Source organism: Mesoplodon bidens (assembly GCF_964165515.1).
Source record: "Mesoplodon bidens genome assembly, chromosome: 2".
NCBI lineage: Eukaryota > Metazoa > Chordata > Mammalia > Artiodactyla > Ziphiidae > Mesoplodon > Mesoplodon bidens.
In genome coordinates, this window is record NC_138177.1 from 18,560,034 (window position 1) to 18,582,741 (window position 22,708).

Genomic DNA, 22,708 nt, shown 5'->3' on the forward strand with positions numbered 1-22,708 from the left:
TTGTAAAAAGGTTCTGCTTTTCATTGTCAACATTATTAGTATTTCTTTAGGTGGTACTTTTGTGAATATATACATTTTAGGGTTTTTTTAAATTGTTGACTACAGTGTTGTTGTTGTTTTTAATTACCTTTAGCCAATATTAGGTAGTTCTTAGTATCCTTGGTGTGAAGGTTCCTTTTCACTTCGAAATGTTCTTTGTATCACTGCTTCATGGGTAATCTGACACCTTATGGCAACATGGTTCAGAGGGAAGAACTAAAGGCTCTGCCTTGAACAAATATTGAACCCTAAAACAGCTCATTTGCTTCAGTTATAAAGGATATGGCATTTGAGTAGGGCCTGGAGGATTAGGTAGGAAATGAGGGAAAGTAGTGGGATTAGGAGCTGAGGACCCAGAGTGGGGAAAATATAGCATGTATGCCGGAACCATAATGGAGCTGCAGGTTGTGTGAGGCGAACAGAAAGATAAACACCTAAGAAAGATTGATTGGGGCAAATTGAAGTGAGTCTTGAATACCAGGCTAAGGAATTTAAACTTTTAAGTAGGCATGAAGAGTCACGGTATGTTTTAGGAAAAGAAAGTAGAGGTTAGAGACCAGGAAGTGATTTTAAGGCTATTGCAATATTATTACAACTTGGAGCTAAGACTCTTTGGCCTAAATACTGTTGCATATGTTGTTCTTAAAATTTAGAGCTTGATCACATAAAAACTAATATCTTATTTCCCCTACTGAGAATTAAAGTTGAGATAAGTTTACACAAGAATTGCTTAAAATTCCACACTGAAGAGTTTTCTTTTAAGGAAACCTTTATAAGACACGGCCATTGTTCCTCATTCTTTTCCATATTTAGAGAGCAGGATTTTTAGGGTGTTTCCTTGAAGTCATTCAAGTGGACCAATGTACGTATTAGTAAGTAGAGCAAGCTGGTTTATTTGACCATTATTTAATCACTACAATAAAACGGTACATAGATTGATTGGTCAGTGACCTAGGTGAAATAAATGTGAGCTTTGTCAGAAAAACACAAGCAGATTTTCTTAGGTATCATTTATGTTTTATTTACAGTCAATACATTTACATGGTATGTAACAGATTCTTTTCTGTTCTTCTGCCGTTGTGTTGCTTGCATGGTGTATTTGATTTCTGATTCTGAAGTCACAGAGATATACAGAATATTGGCCTACAGAAATGACAGACAAACAACCATACTGTCTGTCAATTCATAGGTCATTTTCCTGTACACCATTTCTGAATAATGTCTCTAATCCTCTTCCATTTTTGGTCCTTTAAGTGACATAACAGTTAATTTTTTAAAATGGATGTTAATTCTTAATTACTTGTCAATTTTTAAAGACTGCATGAAAGGCTGTCTTTTTTTTCCTCCTTAATCAAATGAGAATCAAGTGACCATAATTTTTTTTGTCCTTCTTGAATACGCCCTCTACATTGAAGTGAGTTGGTAGCCATCAAAAGTAACAGCATCTCCACTGGAAATTGGTGCACAGTCCACATGGAGTTGCTGTTACAGTTGATGACCCCATTAAGCAGATCAGAAGGTTCCTTCTGCTTTTCTTTCTTTTTTTTTTTTTTTTTTTGTGGTATGTGGGCCTCTCACCGTTGTGGCCTCTCCCGTTGCGGAGCATAGTCTCCGGACGCACAGGCTCAGCGGCCGTGGCTCACGGGCCCAGCCGCTCCGCGGCATGTGGGATCCTCCCGGACCGAGGCACGAACCCATGTCCCCTGCATCGGCAGGCGGACTCTCAACCACTGCGCCACCAGGGAAGCCCCCTTCTGCTTTTCTTGATGAAAGTCTATAAATTCTCTCTTAAGGATACTAGTTTCACAGAAGAAAATCTTGATTTATTCATGTTCTGAATAAGCTGAGAGATTGGTAGATTTGAAACTCTGATGTTTAATTTCGATTTGAATTAATGTTCTCATTTGCACTTTATATTTGTATCTTCTCAAGAAATAATTCCATTTTTGACTTTAACATCATTGATCATTTTTCTTAATCTATAATATAATGCCTTTATAATTTAGGTGGAAATCTATTACTAATTAATAAAGACAAATACTTTTAGCATAAAAAAGATAAAATGTAGAAACATTTGCCACCTAGGAAGGAAAAGAGATTGTTAGTTAAATTTCTTTCATTTCAGACCATTTAATCAATTTAAGAGTATTAATGCAATAGTTAACATGCATTTAGGAAACTTAGCCCCCGAATTCTGTAAATTGTGAGAAATTCACTAGAAGCAGGCAAGGAATTTCAAGTTTGGGTGTTAGCTTTGGCTACCTCAAATTTTTGCTCATGTTAATAATAAGGACTTTTTGGTGAAAAAGTTTGATAATGTTCATCAAATAAAAATTTCTCCAAAATTGTTTCCTGTCATCTTCAAAACATAAGTATAGAATTAAATTAAAAATAGAGCTCCCCCAAATTTCATTGTGTTCTAGAATTAAACTTAGTAAATAAATATGAAACATTTAGCCTCTTACCTCATTCTTATTCCAGTAACTTGCAGAAGAAACGTATATTATAGTCCTTAATATTTTTGCTTTTATAAAGACAAAATACAGGAAAATGAAATGACAGCAACAGTTTGTTCATTACCTAGCAATCTTAATGCTGTTTAATTTCCGGTAACACGTTAAATAAGCTTCAGCCCAGTTGATAGCGAAGTTTAGAATGATTGGTTGGTGTTATAGTGGCTGGTACTACCTAGCGGATTTTCATGGATTGAAACCTAAGAAGGGACACATAATGCGTGTGTTTAGATAAGGCTGTTGTGTAAAGTACAAAGTTTTATGATGGACTTAACTGCTTTATGAAATGCAGCATTAAGGTGGAAGCATAGAGATTATTTAGTGATAAGTGGTTTCACCCACTTTTATCGACTAATTTATACGATCTTTAGGTTATAAGTTAACTGTGTGTTTGTGTTAAGTATAGGGTATTATTAACAAAGAGGGGAATTCTTACATTTCAAAAGACAAATTTTGACTACTTCTTGTGTTTTTTGGAAGAATATTTAGTATCACTAGAAGTGCCCATAAAATTGTCTTAAAACTTTTAAAATCACCATCTCAGTTTTGTAATAAAAAATTACACTTTTAAGTATTTATCCGAAGGAAACTAAAGGACTAACATCTCTTGTACAAAGATATATATATATATATATATATATATATATATATATATATGTAAGGATGTCTAATACAATTGTTTATAAAGAAACGTAATGATATGAAAAAGAAGAAATAATTAAAGTCAATTCTGGAAGATTGAATAGGTAGCCATTAAAAATGGTAGCTTAGCTCTTAATGGTTGCCTAGTTCCTTGTGTATGAAAATCAAATAAATGTAGCCCATCCTGACATTTGGCTGTTTCTGAGTTTTTGCTAGTGCTATAATGAGTATCTTTTGAGCACTTGTGCAGCATTTACTTGTGTTTTTTATCGAAATTATCCTTTCAGATTTTGTTTGAATGTTAAATTTATCTTTATTTTGCAAGCTACTATAGTTACCTCAAGTTTGGAGGTTATATGTGTTTGTTTATTTTTATTGCAAATTTTGTTTTTAAAACTCTGCCACAATATTTTTAGCATCACTCAGACCACCAGGGTATAAGTCAGAAGAAAGTTTTCAGTTAGTGATACCAATTCTGTGCACTTAAATTTTGATTTGTTTGGATTGTGAGAATGTTTTTGTCTTTGAAATCTGCATTCTTATTTGTCATAAATTTTATTCAGTTTTTATACTCTAACTCAGAGTTGTCTTTATTTTCCTGTTTTTAAAAACTTAAGTAATATAGTTGTCTAAGATCTCAAAATAGAATTAAGTTACAGAAGATAATGCCCATTAAAGTACATTTAGTACATCATATTTTTATATTTCATGATAGAAAGGAAGCAAGTCTTGCTCTAAGTATTAGTAGGAATTGGTCTATTAATGAAGCAGAGCTGCTTCTCTCCCCTCTTTAAAATGTTTCATATTTCTTTTCGATACACTGGAAAAAACATTTTTGGGGGGTCCAAATTCATCTGTACATGTCAGAAGGGACACAAAAATAATGAGTCATATTTTTAGTAGTGTGTAGTTTTATTTATGACAGCCTTTTTGAAACTAGATTTTTAAAAGCTACTACAGGATTGTTTTCATTGGTGTAGATAACATTGTATGGTTGTGCAGTTTTTAGTAAGTATTATTAGGTAAACTAAAAAAAACAAAACAAAACTTTCCTCCTCACAGAAATAAGAGGCCTTTATCAGTTAAAAAGTATATTTGCAAATAAGGTTTATATAATACAAGATTAAATTTCTTCTCATATTGAAATATTATATTGTATATCTAAGTGAACAACCTATATCTTTATAAGAAAATGTAGCAATTAAAACTTCAACTTTAGTTAGACTAGAGCTGGTTGACTAAACTTGGTAGCATTTTATAGTTGCCTTAATAGCATGCCAGCTGCAAAATTGGAATCTTTCTTTGCTGTTGGGTATTTTTAGTTACAGACTCTCTAAGATACTTGAATATAGTTAAGTAATACTTAAAGTATAATTCTGAAACTTCATTGAATTTTTCTGCTATTTAGCGATATAAAAAAGAACTTAGTTTCATTAGAGTTGAATCAGGCGTTCTGAAAGGGATATGTAAGTATCATCTACAGTTGTTACGGTTACTGACTACAGTTTTAGGACTTTTTTAAGAATAAAATTTTTCACATAGCCTTTCTTCTCCCAGCTTTTCCGAATGTTCATAGAAACTGAAGCTCAGGAAAAAAACATGATGTATTCCTGTCAGTATCTAATAAGTCGCAGATAGCCTCTGCTCTTTGGACTTGGTGCCCTCTCTGTCAGCACACTAATCTCCTGAGACTCCCTGCCGCCCTGACTTGGGCTCTGGTTCACGCTTTCATTACACAAGGGTAGTAAGAGTCTTTTTGCCTTTGCTTAGCAAACCCCAGAGAAGGGGAGTGTGAGTTCACAGATACAGTGTTTGTCTTCATAAATGAGTTAGAAAGGCTGAATGGAGAAGTAAACGCAGAATCGAGCCATGATTTAGGAGAGACAGTTTCGAGGCCTGGCTTTTAATTGTGTTACTTGCTTATTAGGCTCATGATTTAAGGAACCCCAAGGCACAGAACAGTTTATCTGTCAGTTTAGCTATAAATATGTTTTTCTATGAATCCAATTAGAGAGTGCTTGTAAAGTCCTTTTAAAAGTATACACATAAATGTGTATATATAATTTGTGGTATACACATAAATGCTTTCATTTTGATTAATAATAATATTAATCCTAACATCTCTACCTTATTTTCTAAATTAATATGAAATTTGAATGATTTTCCTTTATGTTTGTATTTTTTTTATCTGTTTATTTCCAACACATTTAAAGGTGCTTCACTGGTTTATTTTACTGTTTACTGAAAATTACAATCTAATGATAACATTGTAAAGATAGAAAGGCAGAATGAGGGAACTTCCCTGGCAGTCCAGTGGTTAAGACTCTGAGCTTCCAATGCAGGGGGCATGGGTTCAGTCCCTGGTCAGGGTACTAAGATCCCACATGCCGCATGAAGCGGCCAAAAAAAAAGGGCAAAATGAAAATGACACTCATATTTACAATCTTTTTTTAATGAAAATTTCATAATTGGTATGATATATGTGTGTAAATGTGCTTTGCTAGTATCTCTCTTTTTTTTAGTTCTAAGAGTAATAGCATTAGGTTTATTCAGATTTTCTATTATAGTATATTCATATTTTCTTAACTGATAAAATGTTCTGTGCAAACTCTTAAAATAGTAATATGTAACTAAATATTGTCATATAACTATGTTGTTATCGCACAAAGGTTTTATGGTCTCATGTCACAAAAGTTTATCTTTATTGTTAAAGTCCATCTGAAATGTGTGACTGTATTAGAAATATGGACTTGTGCCCATTTAAACATTCGTATTCTTCATAATTTCTTCAGAATAGACGTGGTAGCATTATACTTGTTCATTCTGTCCTTCGTAGTATAATCAACTTCGGTATCCTGGATATCAGTTTGTAGAGCATATTTAATTTATAATGCCCATTTGAGTTTTGCTTCCCACAGCAATTTTTCATAAACACTTCATTTTATCTGAATTATCAGACCCAGAGAGGTTCAGTCATGATTACTAAGAAGCAGATCCAGATTAAGAACGTAGAACTTTTTCCTATCCTCTCCTCTTCCATTTCCATCGACTCTCATAGACCTACATTTTTAGTTACTTGCATTAATGGAGTGTGGTAGAAAAGAGGATAATTGAAAAGTTGGCTTTAGTATACGTACTTTAAATATTAATATGGATATGTGTTTTGGTAACTGGTTAACAAAATTAACTGTCTTAAGTTTCCTGACTTCAAAGAATCAGTTTATGGGACTTCCCTGGCAGTCCAGTGGTTAAGACTCTGTGCTCCCAATGCAGGGCACACAGATTTGATCTCTGGTCGGGGAACTAAGATCCTACATGCTGCGCAGCAAGGCCAAAAAAACCCCAAAAGAATCAGTTTAAATAATAGCTAATGCTTATATAATACCTATTAATATGTGCCAGACACTGTTCTAGGCATTTTACATATAAGGTCAATTCATATCCATAATAGCTCTATTAATGATACTGGTATTAGATGCATTTTTACAAACCAAGGTACAGAAACGTTGAGTGCTTTGCCTAGGGTCACATAGCTAGTAAGTTATAGAGCCAGGAATTAAATGAAAGCTGTCTGGCTCTGGGGTCCATGGTTTTTTTTTTTAATTTATTTTATTGAAATATAGTTGATTTACAATGTTGTGTTAATTTCTCCTGAACAGCAGAGTGATTCAGTGTATCACACTGAATTCTTTTTCATATTCTTTTCCATTATGGTTTATCACAAGGTATTGAATATAGTTCCCTGTGCTATACAGTAGGACCTTGTTGGTTATTATCCATTCTATATGTAATAGTTTGCACCTGCTAATCCCAAACTCCTAATCCATCCCCCCTCTCCCCTTTGGCAACCACAAGTCTGTTCTCTATGAGTGTGTTTCTGTTTCATAGGTAAATTCATTTGTGTCATATTTTAGGTTCCACATATAAGTGGTATCATGTGGTATTAGCCTTTCTCTGACTTACTTCACTTAGTATGATAATCTCTAGGTCCATCCATGTTGCTGCAAATGGCATTATTTTGTTCTTTTTTATGGCTGAGTAATATTCCATTGGTATATGTACCACATCTTAATCCATTCATCTGTCACTTTTCGAATTATAGTTTTCTGTGGATATATGCCCAGTAGTAGATTACAGGATCATATAGCAACTCTACTTTTAGTTTTTTGAGGAACCTCCAAACTGTTTTCCATAGTAGCTGCACCAATTTACATTCCCATCAACAATGTAGGAGGGTTCCCTTCTCTCCACATGGGGTCCATGTTCTTGACCAATATATTCTGTGACTTCAGTGGAAAGCAACTAGAGGAAGTTGTAATGTCAATAACGCTGTGATAATAACTTAAAAGTATATTATTCCTGTGAGAAAATTTAGTATAAGATTTTCCCTGAGTTTAATTTTCAGATAATTTATAACTGTGTATTTTATCTTCCCAAAGATAATGATCAATTTCAGTACTCATATGATGTGCATTTATTGGCTTTCTGTTGTGTGTTAGGCATGTGTTAAATTTTACTGGATCATCTCATTTAGTTTGCAGTCATTCTGACAAAAGTATCTAGGATCATTAAAATGCAAGTTCCGCTACAGTGGGAATCTTATCTGCCTTGTTAACTGCTGTATCTTCAATGCCTAGAACAGCGTCCAAAACATTGGAGGTACTCAAATATTTTTTGAACAAAAATTGTAGTAGTATTCTTAACAGAAGGGACAACCAAGACTTAGAGAAGTTTTAGTACTTGTGTGTGGTCATATATATAAAAAGTAGCAGAGTCAAGATATAAGCCTGGATATCTGTTATCAAATATCAGATATCAAAATCTGTGCTCTGGTACAGTATTGCCTCTTACGCAGATGTATTTGGACTCAGTCCTGTAAGCAGTGACTGGGCACTGCAAGTCTTTGAGAGGGGATTGGTGTGATAAAAGCAGTTTTAGGAATGCAGCTCTCTCAGAGATGTGTCATATAAATTAAATTTCATGTGTCATGTAGAAGAATGAGCATAGGGGAAAAGTCAGACCATTGCATCAATCTAGTATTGACGCAGTGAGGTTGGACTAATATTCTTTTATTTACTCAAAGAATAAATTTGAGTAATATTTCAAGGTAGAAACTGACAGAATGTGTTGGCTTAATTTGAGCAGAAATTGGAGGAGGTAGATAATTAGCAGGTTTTGAATATAGGTACTTGGATAGAAAATAGATTGATAGCAACAGGGAAATCAGTAACTGAAATAGGGATATCAGGAGAAGTCTTTTTTTTTTTTTCTTTTAAGGGCTCCATATGATCAATTTTATTTTATTTTATTGAATTTAAGATGACAGCAGGAACTAAGTAAGCAAGTAACTGAAGATAATACCACTAAATTTGGGGGGAAAGATAGGAAAAGATACCCTGCATATTGAGATAAATATCCTGCAGATAGGGAAAAAATACTACTGTTTCTTAAATTTAATCACAATAATTAAGTGAACAGTTGTACTTTGTTCCCCCTAAAATAGCCAAACTATTGAGCATATTACTAAACTAGTGGAAGAACACGGCAGTGATATCTGGTGGACTCTTCCCCCGGAGCAACTTCTTCCAAAAGAAGTCTTATCTCAGGTAAATTTCTATTCGTATTTAACAGCCTTTGTTAGGTATTGCATGATTTAATGACAACACGAGATTCCCTGGGAGTTAAAAAGTAGTTATGTTCTCATGTCAAGTTCATGAGTTGATTCATTGTAAATGAGGAGCTGGTGCAGTTTGAGAGCAGACATTTTTATTTAGCTAGAGAAGCTGGGTATATAGTGCAGCAGTAGAGTGTGAGGGATATTTGCTGTCTCACTGAGGGCCAAGATTGATTTTAACTGGTTTGTTGGCTGAGCAGAGAGAGGCACTTGTGACTGTGAGAAAACAGTGCCTAACGCTGGTGTATCAGGACTTTGTAGGACATGAATTCGAGTTAACTATGGCATCACATATTGAAAAATCCAAATTGGAAGATTATTTCAAGAAATAAAAAGTTTATATTTCCATTAGTAAATGTGTAGTTAAGTGGCCACAATCACTTTTACATGCAAATGAAGCAGTTGTACCTAATTGCAAAATACTTAAAAATGTCTGAATTTCATTTTAGAATGTGAATTTAATGGTTGTAAGTATTTCATTTTCTTAAGACCTTTCTGGGTATTAATTGTAAATGTTGTGATGGCTGTGTAATTAAAATGTTTTTACATTATCTTACTAGGTTGGTGGTCCTGATGCTTTGGAGTATGTGCCTGGTCAGGATATTTTGGACATCTGGTTTGACAGTGGAACTTCATGGTCTTATGTTCTTCCAGGTAATTTAAAATAGTAGATTAAATACCAATCAAGCAGTTTTGAAAATAAATAAATGCTATCAGAAGAAATCTATAATCAAAACTCTTTTTTATGCTTTATTTGGAAGTATATCTGCTATAATATAATTTTAGATCTGGAAGAGCTATTGGATCTTTTAATCATTTTTAAAAAATGATTAAAAATCATTTAATCCAATGCTTTCTAAACTTTTTTTTTCCAATTGAAATTTTTATATGGAACCACAATACATAAGATAATAAAAATGGGAATTTTCTTCCTCCTCTCTGTCAGCTCATTCTCCTTGACCCCAAGGCACTCAGTTCTGTAAAACAAAGTTTGGAAATCACTGAAATAGCCTGACCCAATCATTTTTCAGAAGAGGAGATGAGATTGGAGTAGGGTCCAATTAGGTGATGGTTACATAGCTTAGTGTCAGGCTAGAAGTCGGTTACCCTGCTTTCCGGTTCTCATTCGTCTGTACTCTATTACCTTCTCACAGCTTTACCCCTGTCTATGCAGACAGCTGACTAATTTCTACTTCCTCACAGTTAGGGGAGGCTTTTGACTCCGTGCATAAAAAGGGAGGCGAGATTGGGCAGGAATTAGAAGGGATAGGAGCAGGCACACAGAGGACGTGTTTAGATGTGAGAAGATACCTTCAAGGATACTCAGTGAGAAGCTAGAAGTGAAATGAAATAGAGCTGCTCCCCACTGTGAGGTTAAAGACCAGGATGACGTGCCAGGGAAGCAATGCTGCATCAGATAGGTCCTCACATTGCTGCTGCGTGCTGGCTTTTACCCAGGAGATCCTGTTTGCTTTCTGGAGCAAAGGAATGTGGGAAAACAGCTTGCCTGTTCAGCTTACCATTGTTAAAGGGACGAAGAGGGATCGTGGTCAAGTTTTACCTGGGCTGTACTTCTGGTAGTAGGCCTCATTCCTGAGAGGACAGCAATATGATCCCTAGCAGGTAAATGGCTAGGAATGCTCTAATTGGGCCTTTCTTTCAGCGTAGGAAATTTGAAAAGCAAAATGCACAGAAATTCATGCTTACTCTGTATTATAGCTAAACTGTACATAAAAATTCATAATGATCTAATATGTTAACATATTAATATAATTTTTATTGTATGCAGTAATTTTCAGAATTATTATTTCATATGTTTCTCCCACCGTACTCAAGAGAAAATATTGCCAGTTTAGGTACTTTGTTTTCCTAAATTATATTGAAAATGTCAGCAGATAACACTACAGAAGGTAGGTAGGTAGGTTAAATAGTGTTATGTTATAAACAGGAAAAAGAGTTACCTCCTGCCACATTTGGGGCAGCATCCTGAATTTCAAAATAGAATAAATATGCCATATGTGAAATAGTGCTTATAAAGTATATTTCAAAGTTCATTAGCTGCCTCAGCCTTGGTGAGAATTGCTGCTACTGGCATTGTTGCTTTTTAATTTCTAAAGTGGTTTTATGTTACCAAGTGCAGCAAGTGCAAATTATACCTGGAGCCATTGACTGTTAAACTGTGTGAAAATTGTCATTAAAACCTATCTGTGCTGCTGTCGGTGGTACAGATAGAGTTTAGTCATACTATTTCAAGTTTGTTCTTAACCAGATATTTGACAGTGACAGAAATAGTTTATCAAACGAAATTAGTAGTAAAAATGCACCTAATCCATAAATCATTTTTTCCTTCCATGTCATATATAGCTAATTAATTCAAAGAAAGAAAATCATTTTGCCATTTAAACATGTGTGCTGCATGCATAGGAGGGTGCCAGAGCATATGTAAACTATCTTCACAGATAATACACAAACCCTATTTTATTTTATTTTATTTTGGCTGCGCTGTGCGGCTTGTGGGTTCTTAGTTCCCCAACCAAGGATTGACCTTGGGCCCCCGGCAGTGGAAGTGCTGAGTCCTAACCACTGGCGCACCAGGGAATTCCCACAAACCCAATTTTAGACTGTAGTTTCTACTTTTTCACTGAGATTTTATATTCCTCTTCCTCAAAAAAAAGTAAAGAATAAATAAAATAAGAAAAATCTTAGGAGATTGATCTGCAACTTAGATTAATTGATTTATATTTCATCCTGTTTTCCTCCCTTTTCTTCTTTCATGATAAAAAATTTCAAAAGATAGGCAGAAAGAATGAGGTGGGAAGGAGTCCAGATACTAGGTGAATTCATAGTTCAAAAAACCATAAAGCAAAGGTGATTTTCCTTTAAAAAACAAAACAAAATGAGCAGTCACCTACTTTCCTGGGAAGGCTTATTGTACTTTTCATTCTCAGATGGCTTGTATCAAGTCTAATATGAAATGATTCAATGTCTGCATGTTTCCTTGAGAGTGTATTATTGCAAAGTAAAATCAGCTTGATTTTGAGCTTAATTTTAGATACCAGTCTTCATCAGTATCTACTAATGTTTAACGAGTTGAATTTGGTGATTACATAGCATACATATCTAGTTTTACTTTTTGGTGACAGATTTTATGGCAGTGAAAGAGATTTGGCTTCTGTTTTCACACCAGGTCAAGTACCTGGTGAGTTCTTTGTGAGTTTCACTGTGAGTGAGTTCAAGGACAGTAAAACTTAAGAAACTGAAACTTGAACACTTTCTGAAAGGGAATGGCATTTAAAGTGAATTATACATAAGTAATAAGTCATATCCATATTTCTAAAACATTCCTTAAATGTTTACCAAAGACATTAATTATTGCACTGATTTAAAAGTAATTAATATTTAAACTTTTTAAAAAATAGCTTTATTTTTTTGAAAAAATTTGTATAGACGAGCTTATTTACAAAGCAGAAATAGAGACACAGACGACAAACTTATGGATACCAAAGGGGAAGGGGGGTGGTAGGATGAATTGGGAGATTGGGATTGACATATATACACTGTTGATACTATGTATAAAATAGGTAACTAATGAGGACCTACTGTATAGCACAGGGAGCTCTACTCAATGCTCTGTGGTGACCTAAATGAGAAGGAAATCCAGAGAGGGGATATATGTATAGCTGATTCACTTTGCTGTACAGTATAAACTAACACAATATTGTAAAGCAACTATACTCCAATAAAAATTTTTAAAAATAAAGTAAAACTAATTTAATGTTAAAAAAAAATTTTAAATAGAAAAGTAAAGAGAATCCATACCCCTTGTACCCCTTCCCCACAGCCTTCCCATTATCAGCATCCCACACCAGAGTGGTCTATTTGTTACATTCGATGACCCACGTTGACAAATCATTATCATCCAGGGTCCACAGTTTACATTAGAGTTCACTCTTGGTGATGTACATTCTGTGGGTTTTGACAAATGTATAATGGCGTGTATCACACAGAATCGTTTGACGGCCCCCCAAATCTTCTGCTCCACCTTTTCATCCCTTGTTCCCTACTAACCCCTGGCAGCCACTGATCTTTTTACTGTCTCCATAATTTTGCCTTTTCCAGAATGTGGTATAGTTGGAGTCATACAGGATGTAGCCTTTTCACTTTGGCTTCTTTTACTTAATAATATGTATTCAAGGTTCCTCCATGTCTTTTCATGGCTTGATAGCTCATTACTTTTTAGTGCTGAACAATACTTCCTTGTCTTGATGTACCACAGTTTATCCATTCACCTGGTGAAGTAATTAGTGTTTTAAAATATTTATTCTACATCATTTCTGATTCTTTTTAACAGATAAATAACTTGAAGTGGAGAAAAGAGATCATTTTTTGAAACAGAAACTTAGATTTACAAATAAGTTTTTTTTAAGTTACCCTTTTAAGGACATATACAGTACTAATAGCTTAATTTCAAAAAATAATGATTATTTTTAGCAATTATTTTTTGTTTAAATTATTTTTAAATGTATGTACATTAAACAGTAGTTTTGCCAAATGTTTGTGCTGGTTCTACAACCTGCCTTCTTAGTTCAATATGATAATCTTGCTCAAAATTCATCAATTCAGCAAAATTATACAAATTTAGTAATGAAATTATAGATTACTCAGTTTTTTGCTAATTCCTCTTTGATAGTAATTTTTTAGTAGTTGGTTTATTCTTTAAATTTTTACCATACCTAAATCACAATTCTAGAGGTATTGAACAGTTGTTTCCTCTAAGCGTGAATCTTTACTTTTTTTTTTCGGCTGCGCAGGCGACTTGCGGGCTCCCAGTGTCCTGACTAGGGATTGAACCCGGGTCACAGGAATGAAAGCCTAGAATCCTAACTACTAGGCCACCAGGGAATTCCTACAGTTTTCATAAGAGCGAAAGTTATTGTAAAGAAATACTAACTTTTTACCACATGGTTAATTGCTACTTTTCCTGGAATTTTACGACACCGAACATAATACTATGTCTCCATAAGAAGGTTCTAAATTTTTCTTTCACTAAAAGATCTATGCAGGGGCTTCCCCGGCGGTCCAGTGGTTAAGACTCCACACTTCCAATGCAAGGGGTGCCCTGGTTGGGGAACTAAGATCCCCATGCTGCCAAGAAAACATTAAAAAATAATGATAATAAAATTATTTAAAAAATCTATGCAGGAAGGAAAAACGATAAAAAATAGGCAGAAAAAAAAAACGGGCACTGTTTCTCCCTCTTGTACACTGCTGGTGGAAGTGTAAATTGGCACAGACCTACCAGAAGGGGTTTTCACATTATGCGTCAAAAGCTTTGAAGTAGTTTTCTGTCTTTTGACTGAGTGATTCCACTTACAGGAATCTATTCTGTAGAATAGAAGTAATCAGATCTGGATGAAAAATTATGTGTGAAGATATTCATTACAGTGTTATTTCAAATAGTAAATGACATTGACCAACAACCCAATGTCCATCTGTAGAAAAATGGCTAAAGTGATATGGCATACGTTCATATGATAGAATGATATGCCTTCATTAAGTCATGTTTTTGAACATTTTTTGAACATTAAATGGTCATGGGAAAGTATTATTTAAGGGTGTGTTAAATTTTTAAAAGTGCAGAATACAAAGATGTAGGATATTTACTCATGTAAATATCGGTATGCATAGACAAAATAGCGGAAGGAAATATGCTGAAATAAACTGATTATCTCTGGGTATTGGGAATATATGTGATTTTATTTTCTTGAACTTTACTGTTTTACAAGTTTATTAAAGTGAGAATGTGCTTTTTGTTGTTAGAAAAAATTAAACATTACTAAAAATAAACTTACTAGAACAGAAAATAGTCCCAATAATTAATTATATGAGGTTGTTAAATGATTCTACAGTATACCAGCACTTGAGTTTGACTGTGGTTTTTATTACTTACCATCCAAGACTAAACTTCTCATCCTCATTTTGAAAGTTCCTGTAAACTTTATCTTTTCATTTCTTACTCAGTGCTTTGCTACTCCAAAACTTTCCCACTTCCATCTTTTCCTTCTGGTTTCATACACCATCTTGACAGGCTCTTGTTTGCAGAAATTTTCTAGGGTTACACTTCCTTTTCCAGAATGATATTTTGCTCCTTACCCAATTCCAATAATTCAGCATATATGAGAATGAGAAAGACACCAAGATTTTACCCTTAATATGAGTTAGTTGTTTTGTTGTGCTATTATTAATGGCCTGATTTTATTAGGTACAACATGTGTTTCTAGGACAGAATCAGAGACCATGTATTTTAAAAGTAATTTAGTATACCTAATCACATTTTTGCAAGTATTCCTTCATATAAAACTGAAAAAATATACCAGGAAGAGTCTTTCTTAATTCTCCATCAGCAACTATCAAGTGCCCTTTATGATGTATCTTAATAATAATTAACATTTACTGAGTATTTACTATGTGCTAAGCATGTTATATTACGTCTTTAATCTCTAGAACAACCTTATAAGGTAAATAGATTTTGGTGTTATCCTCATTTCAGAGAGGAAGAAATGGAAGCATGGAAAGGTTATGCTCAGGCCCCATGGGTAGTAAGCGCCGCAGCCAGGATTTGGACCCAGGCAGTCTGAATCTAGCCACTGTGCAGTCTTCAAATTGCTTTTCTTCTGCATAGTGTAAGTCCTTAGGCAACAGCCAGCTTTCTTAAAACTAAAAGTTTTAGAGCTGGCAAAGATTTTTGTTCTGTTATTAATCTTCTCATTAATTATTGCTACATCCAAAATGTGGTCTCTAGTAGGAAGTTAACATTTTGGGTGGGATGAGGTTTAAGTGCTGGTATTGTAAAAGTAAATGGTTACAGATCAGTAGAGGAAGAAGGAAAGTAGGATACAGATGTGACACTCTAGATGTTGAGGCTAAAAGTTTTGTTCTCATTGCATAGGCATTTATCATTTTATATTATCCTAGGCTTTCCTAACTGCATAGACTAGGCTAATCTGTGTTTTCACCCTGGTAACAACATAGTTATTTCTTGTTTAACAGAAAATCTACCCTATTGGCTATCATCCCCAAGAGGGCAGATAGCACAGTGCCTGCTAGGTGCTTGATAATGTTAGTCGAATTTAACTAATTTAACGTTTGATTACATTATTTCAGTTTTGTCTCCCACCTTCACCCAGATACTCTTTGTCACATAAGGATTACAACACTGAATCCTCAATGTTAGGACATAAGAGCAAATCACCATCATTTTACAAATAAAAAGGGATTGCTGAGGTTTCTTAGAGTTCTGAGTTTAGGTTTAAAATATGGAAGTAATCTTCCCCAAAGACCTCATGCTCCTTTTTTTGAAAACCATTTATTCTGAAAAGTCACAGAAGAGTATAAAGAAGTACATACCTTCACCTAGATTTTCCATAGTCAACATTTTGCCACATTTGCTTTATATATATATTTTCTATATGGATATATAAACAAACTTTTTTCTCTACAATTTAAAGGTAAGTTGCAGACTTGATGCTCTTTTATCCCGAAATATTTCAGTGTGTATTTCCTAAAAACATGGACAGTCTCTTGTATAACCAATATGAACATCAAAATCAGGAAATTAGCACTGATTCCATACTGTTAACCTATCTACAGATCTTACTCCAATTTCACCCAGTAATGTCCTATATGGGAGGAGAAAAAAATAAATAAAAAGGGGCCTAGACCCAATCTAGGATCTCATGTGACATTTAGTTATCTCTTTAGTCCCTTCATTTTGTCCTTGTCTTTCATAAACTTGACATTCATGAAGGTACAGGTGGTTTATTTTGTAGAAGATAGTACCTCAGTTTGGGTTTCTTTGACATGTTCTCATGATTGGATTTAGATTGTGCATTTTTGGCAGAAATATCACAGAAGTGATACTGTGTCCTTTTCAGTGCGTCATGTCAGAAGTCACATGATGTCTTTGCTGGTGATGTTTAACTTTGATCACTTGGTTAAGGTGGTGCCTGCCCATTTTCTCTTGCAGAGTTACTCCTCCCCCACCCCCATCTCCCCATCGTAATTGTTATTATACGTACAGTTGTCCCTTGAACAACGTTGGTAGGGTCACCAACCCTCCATATTCGTGGTTCCACATCCATGGATTCAGCCAACGGCAGATCATGTAGTACTATAGCACGTATTTAGTTAAAAAATTCCGGGTGTAAGTGGGCACTCATATTTCAAACCTGTGTTGTTCAAGGGTCAACTGTATGTTGTAGAGAGATACTTTAAGACTGTGGAAATATCCTGTTTTCTCACCAGATTTTTACCTAGTATTTAAGCCTCCTTGATGATTTTTGACTGAAATGATCATTACTTATGATGTTTGCCAAATGGTCCCGTATTTCGGATTTTTAACTCTTGAATTAACTGTTGTTATTTGTTGAATGCTGAAGTAGCTCTCAAGCTTGCATACATACATGTCCTAACGAATTTGAGGCTAAATTATTTGTACAGCATTTTTTTTTCTTTTGCCATGTTTTTTCTTACAGACTTAATTTTTTAAGAGCAGTTTCAGGTTCACAGCAAAATGAAGAGGAAGGTGCGGAGATCTCCCTGTACCCTCCGCCCTCACACAGGCAGTCTTCCCTGTTATCAGGGTCCCCCACCAGAGTGGTACATGTGTTACAATGGATGGACCTACCTTGACACATCATCATCATCCAAAGTAGATAGTCTACATTAGGGTTTACTCTTTGGACAAATGTATAATGACCTGTGTCCATCATTAGAGTATCATTCGGAGTATTTTCACTGCCCTAAAAATCCTCTGCACTCTGCCTGCTCATCCCTCCCCTGCCCCGCCACCAACCTCGTGCCTCAACCCCTGGCTCATAGGGCTTTTGTATGCTTTGCCCATCTTTTGACTGGGTCGTTGTCAAATTAGAAGTTAATAACTCGCCCTTTATAAGACATTTTTTCCTAATTTATTTAATATCTTGGTTAAGTGCATACGCTCCGTGGCCAGATGGTCTACATTTAGACTCCATGTCTACTGCTTACTGTCTGCATAACCTTGGGCAAGTTATAAAATCTCGCAGTGTCTCACTTTCCTCGTCAGTAAAATGGGGATAATAACAATATCTACCTTCTAGAGTTACTATGAGAATGAAATGACTTAACATATAAAGTTATTGGATACTCAGCAAATAATTGTTGAATTAATAAAAATAGTTTATTTTCATAAACGATTTAACTGGAAATATTGATACTGGTAGTTAATATGAATCAGTCCCTAATTTAGATAATATTTTAGTTATCTGTGGTTTGGGAGATCATACCCCAAGGTTTATTTTCTTTATCTTGATTAATAAATTGGCAGTGAGGGTAACAGCCCAAGTGAATGCAACCTAGCCGTTGGGTGTAGCATGACACAAGACATAAGTAACATGATTCCTTTTAATATTTTAATACCTTGATAAACATTCATTTCCATTTTCCTATTTAATTAACTTAAATTTCTGTTTTTTCATATTTATTTTTGAGGTACTGACCAAAGAGCAGATTTGTACTTGGAAGGAAAAGACCAGCTTGGGGGTTGGTTTCAGTCTTCCTTATTAACAAGTGTGGCAGCAAGGAATAAATCACCTTTTAAGTAAGTATTACACCTGAGCTAAACAAGTCAGCACACGGTTGAGTATTTCTACTGAACATTCACCAGTGTGTGAAGCACTGTACTGAATAATATGTATATGATAAAACACTGCCGTTAATTAGCTTACAGTCTGCAGTCTCAGGAGAGAAATAGGTTTGAAGTAAAAAAAAAAAAAATAGAGACAAAAACAGAGCAATACAGAGAAGCCTTGTCACTCCAATACAGATCATAATTCCTAGAAGAGGTAAAACCGGCATTGACTGGAGTAGTGGAGAAACCCTCACAGATGGATGTGGAGAAGGATATTCTAGCTTGACTGAGGACAGCCTCAGTCAGATATCCTTACATTTGTAATTTCCACAAGTGGCTAATGGATGGAAATATTTCTTGAGTGAATTTTATTAAATTAGGGATTCTTATTTAGTTACAGAGAATAGCTTTTCCTTATTCAAATATGTGAATAGAGGTCCTAATCAGAAAGATTCTTAAATAGCTTAAGATTTTTGCTATCTTAAAGTGAAAACCCATCTCACAATTTGCATGTTTTATGTTTCTTGTATAACATGCTTTTAAAAGTCGATAGAACAGCAGATACATATTTCTCTCAAATTGTCCTTTTGAAGATAATTTTGTGGTGATAATTTTTTTTTTTGCGGTACGCGGGCCTCTCACTGTTGCAGCCTCTCCCGTTGCGGAGCACAGGCTCCGGATGCGCAGGCTCAGCGGCCATGGCTCACGGGCCCAGCCGCTCCGCGGCATGTGGGATCTTCCCGGAGCAGGGCATGAACCCGTGTCCCCTGCATCGGCAGGCGGACTCTAAACCACTGCGCCACCAGGGAAGCCCTAATTTTTTTTTTAAGACATACTTTTTCCTGGTTAGTTTTAATGATCAAAATCAGTACATAATAGATGCTCAGGAGATAATTGTTTAGTGAATGTAAACATAAAAATTTTGTGTATAAGTAGAGAGCTTACTGTTTAACTATCAGGATAAATAAGTAGCTGAGAATCAGACTTTGAAGAAAAGTTTTCATACATAATTTGTCAAGAAAAATGATTTTTATGTCAAACTAAGTTACTCTTTAAGCTGTGAGTCATCTTCAAAAAGACCATCATCATTGTGTTCATTATTATAATAGCTAATTTGTCTTCTTAGGACAGTGGTTGTTCATGGATTTACCCTTGGAGAAAAGGGAGAAAAGATGTCCAAGTCCCTCGGGAATGTCATTGATCCTGATGTTGTCATCAATGGAGGACAAGTAGGTGGTTCCCTAAAAATTCATTTTATTTCTGTTTTAAGGCTAAGTTGGCAGCCAGAACCCTTAATATAGTTACTTCAATGTAAAGAAAAAAAAAACCTCACAAAACTATCTTTTATACTAATAGCAAATGCTTTACCATGTTTTAAATCTAGACTCTCAAATGATACGTGATTTTTTTTTTTTTTTGAAAAAGGGCAGGGTTGGGATTGTAGCCCTTTTGCCTCATTTCAGGTCTGAATCTCCAGTTAGGTCCTGAGCCATGCTATCCCTCTTTTAATTGTCTGAACTTTAAAACTTTATAAACTGTAGTTTTACAGTTAAACAGAAACAGTATAGGAAAAAAATGAGATCGCATCTTCTAAATGCATGTGTCAGGGAATTCCCTGGAGGCCCCGTGGTTAGGACTTGGCGCTTTCCCCATGGGGGCCCAGGTTCAATCCCTGGTCAGGGAACTGAGATCCCGCAAGCCGCGCAGCCATAAATGAATGAATGAATGTTTTATTATTCTTGGAAATGATACACTTTAAAGCAAGTCATTAATGAACATCAGTCTGGTGTTGCTGATACTTTGGTTTATTTTGGAGTTGCTTTCAGGAAAGAAATCCCTTCTCTGTTATTTTACTCCCTTGGCTTTTTACTGCCCTTCTAGTGTCCAGTAATCAGTTCTCTTTATCAGAGTAGCTTGGGAATATTGAGAGGGAAAAGCAATCCTTCCCCTCCCCCGGCCTGCTCCCCCATCACAGACGCATCTGGGGCAGTACTCTGTCCACCTGCTGTAGTGGCTGTTTACTGACATGACAGGAAGTCACTGAACAAGACTGCAGGCCGAACTCTCCCTTTTTCCAGTTTTGTTGTTGTTTTAGATTCAGCCTGATCTCTGAGATCGTTAGCCCTTATTTCATTACAGTACGGGTGTATTGTATGCTTACATTTTGCTCAAACATTTCTGAATAGGAGTCTTACCTAAAGCCTCTGTTCACCAAATTGTAATCGAAAGCCATTTATATGTTTATATGTTTTTTTCCCTCAATGAAAAGGATCAAAGCAAAGAGCCTCCCTATGGTGCTGATGTCCTTCGCTGGTGGGTCGCTGAGTCCAATGTCTTCAGTGAAGTGATAATTAGTCCATCTGTACTGAATGCTGCCAGAGATGATATTAGCAAGGTCAGAGTCACTACTCCTTCTATTATTATGTACTATTCCCGAATGAAAAGTTTACTGAGTCATTGTTAAAAAAAATGAGGCACATTTTTGTTGGCACTTCACAACTAAATGAAAATGAGTTCTCCACATGTTATGAGCTTTTAAAAATATCCTGTGCTAATTTATTTGTTTAAAAATGTAAGTAGTAATGCTGATAATTTTATACACTTTTTATATTTTATTTTAATATAATATGAAATTATACTAATTTTGTATACTTTTTATGTGCTCAATGACTGTGCACATTTATTCCATTTATTTTTACCTACACAACATTCTTACCGACACAGATGAACAAACTTGGGCCACTGAAAGGCGATTTGCCCTTGATTTTAAAGAAATGTAATGAAAATTCAGTTTTTATGTATAAAGTACAGTGGTTGTTTCTGCAACTGAGCTTTTGAAATGAGAGTTCGTTTTCTGCATTTGTAGTCTTATTATAGGAATGATATAACAAAGTATCCCATTAAGAAAGTAACGAGTTGGATAAAAATTATAGAGAAAGAAAATAATTTTTCAGTAATAATTGAAGGACTCATATTTTTTGACTGTATATTTTTTTCCTCAATGTTTATAGCTTAGGAATACACTCCGCTTTCTTTTGGGAAATGTGGCTGGTTTCAACCCAGAAACAGATTCTATCCCTGTTAACAATATGTATATCATAGACCAGTATATGCTACACTTACTGCAGGATTTAGCAAACAAGGTAAGTGTGCATTAATAAGATTTTGGAAATAGCACAGTTGTATGTTGAAATTTGTGTTGTACACGAGTGGAGCAAAGCTTGTTAGAAATAGTATCTAAGGGAGATCAGCTCGGTGCTTTGTGACCGCCTGGAGGGGTGGGATAGGGAGGGTGGGAGGGAGGGAGACGCAAGAGGGAAGGGATGGGGGAACAGATGTATATGTATGACTGATTCACTTTGTTATAAAGCAGAAACTAATTAAAAAAAAAGAAATAGTATCTAAAAGCACTAAACAAAGTTATACTTGGGCTTCCCTGGTGGCACAGTGGTTAAGAGTCCACCTGCCAATGCAGGGGACACGGGTTCGTGCCCCGGTCCGCGAGGATCCCACATGCCGCGGAGCGGCTGGGCCCGTGAGCCATGGTCGCTGAGCCTGCGTGTCCGGAGCCTGTGCTCCGCAATGGGAGAGGCCACAGCAGTGAGGGGCCCAAGTACCGCAAAAAAAAAAAGTTATACTTGATAAATTCCACATGGTCCTAGGTTGATTAGGTATGAAGTCTTATGATTTCTTTCCTGGTCTCTCAAAAGACTAGAGGAGTACCTGGTGGCAGCAGTTGGCCCAGGCCTCCCCTCAGACCACGTTTTTCTCTTGAAATCAGTTCCATGTATTTCTTTAATAGGAAGGAATAAAATAGAGTTGTACTTTATTTAACTGCAGAAGTATAGAAATATACATCTCAAAAGTATAGAAATAACTGAAACAATGATTCCTATGTTGTCTTATAAGATATCCTCTCATATAGAAACACAAATATTTTGTGTTTTCTCAAAAATCAGAATTGCTTCCACATACCCTTAAGAGTCGTACATGCAGATTTTTGCCCAGTTTCACTTTTCAGGCATAAATGAAGGAACAGTGGTAACTTAAACTCTTCGCTGTTTTACCATAGTGTGGCTTCATCATTTAAAACCTGATCTTTTCATCTGATGTGTGTTCTTTTGTAGTTTTCAGGGTAGACTATTCAGTGTTTTCTGAGGATAGTGACTTTCA

General features: G+C 35.4%; 1 protein-coding gene across 1 annotated transcript in view; it reads left to right on the top strand.

Annotated features, from left to right (window-relative positions):
* Positions 1-22,708, top strand: part of IARS2 (isoleucyl-tRNA synthetase 2, mitochondrial) — a 77,016-nt gene that overhangs the window by 48,119 nt on the left and 6,189 nt on the right. The window contains exons 13-18 of the mRNA XM_081254467.1: positions 8,698-8,800; positions 9,429-9,522; positions 18,397-18,505; positions 19,662-19,764; positions 20,805-20,930; positions 21,547-21,678. Coding sequence (XP_081110593.1) covers positions 8,698-8,800; positions 9,429-9,522; positions 18,397-18,505; positions 19,662-19,764; positions 20,805-20,930; positions 21,547-21,678 — 667 coding nt within the window. The remainder of the gene's footprint in view (positions 1-8,697; positions 8,801-9,428; positions 9,523-18,396; positions 18,506-19,661; positions 19,765-20,804; positions 20,931-21,546; positions 21,679-22,708) is intronic.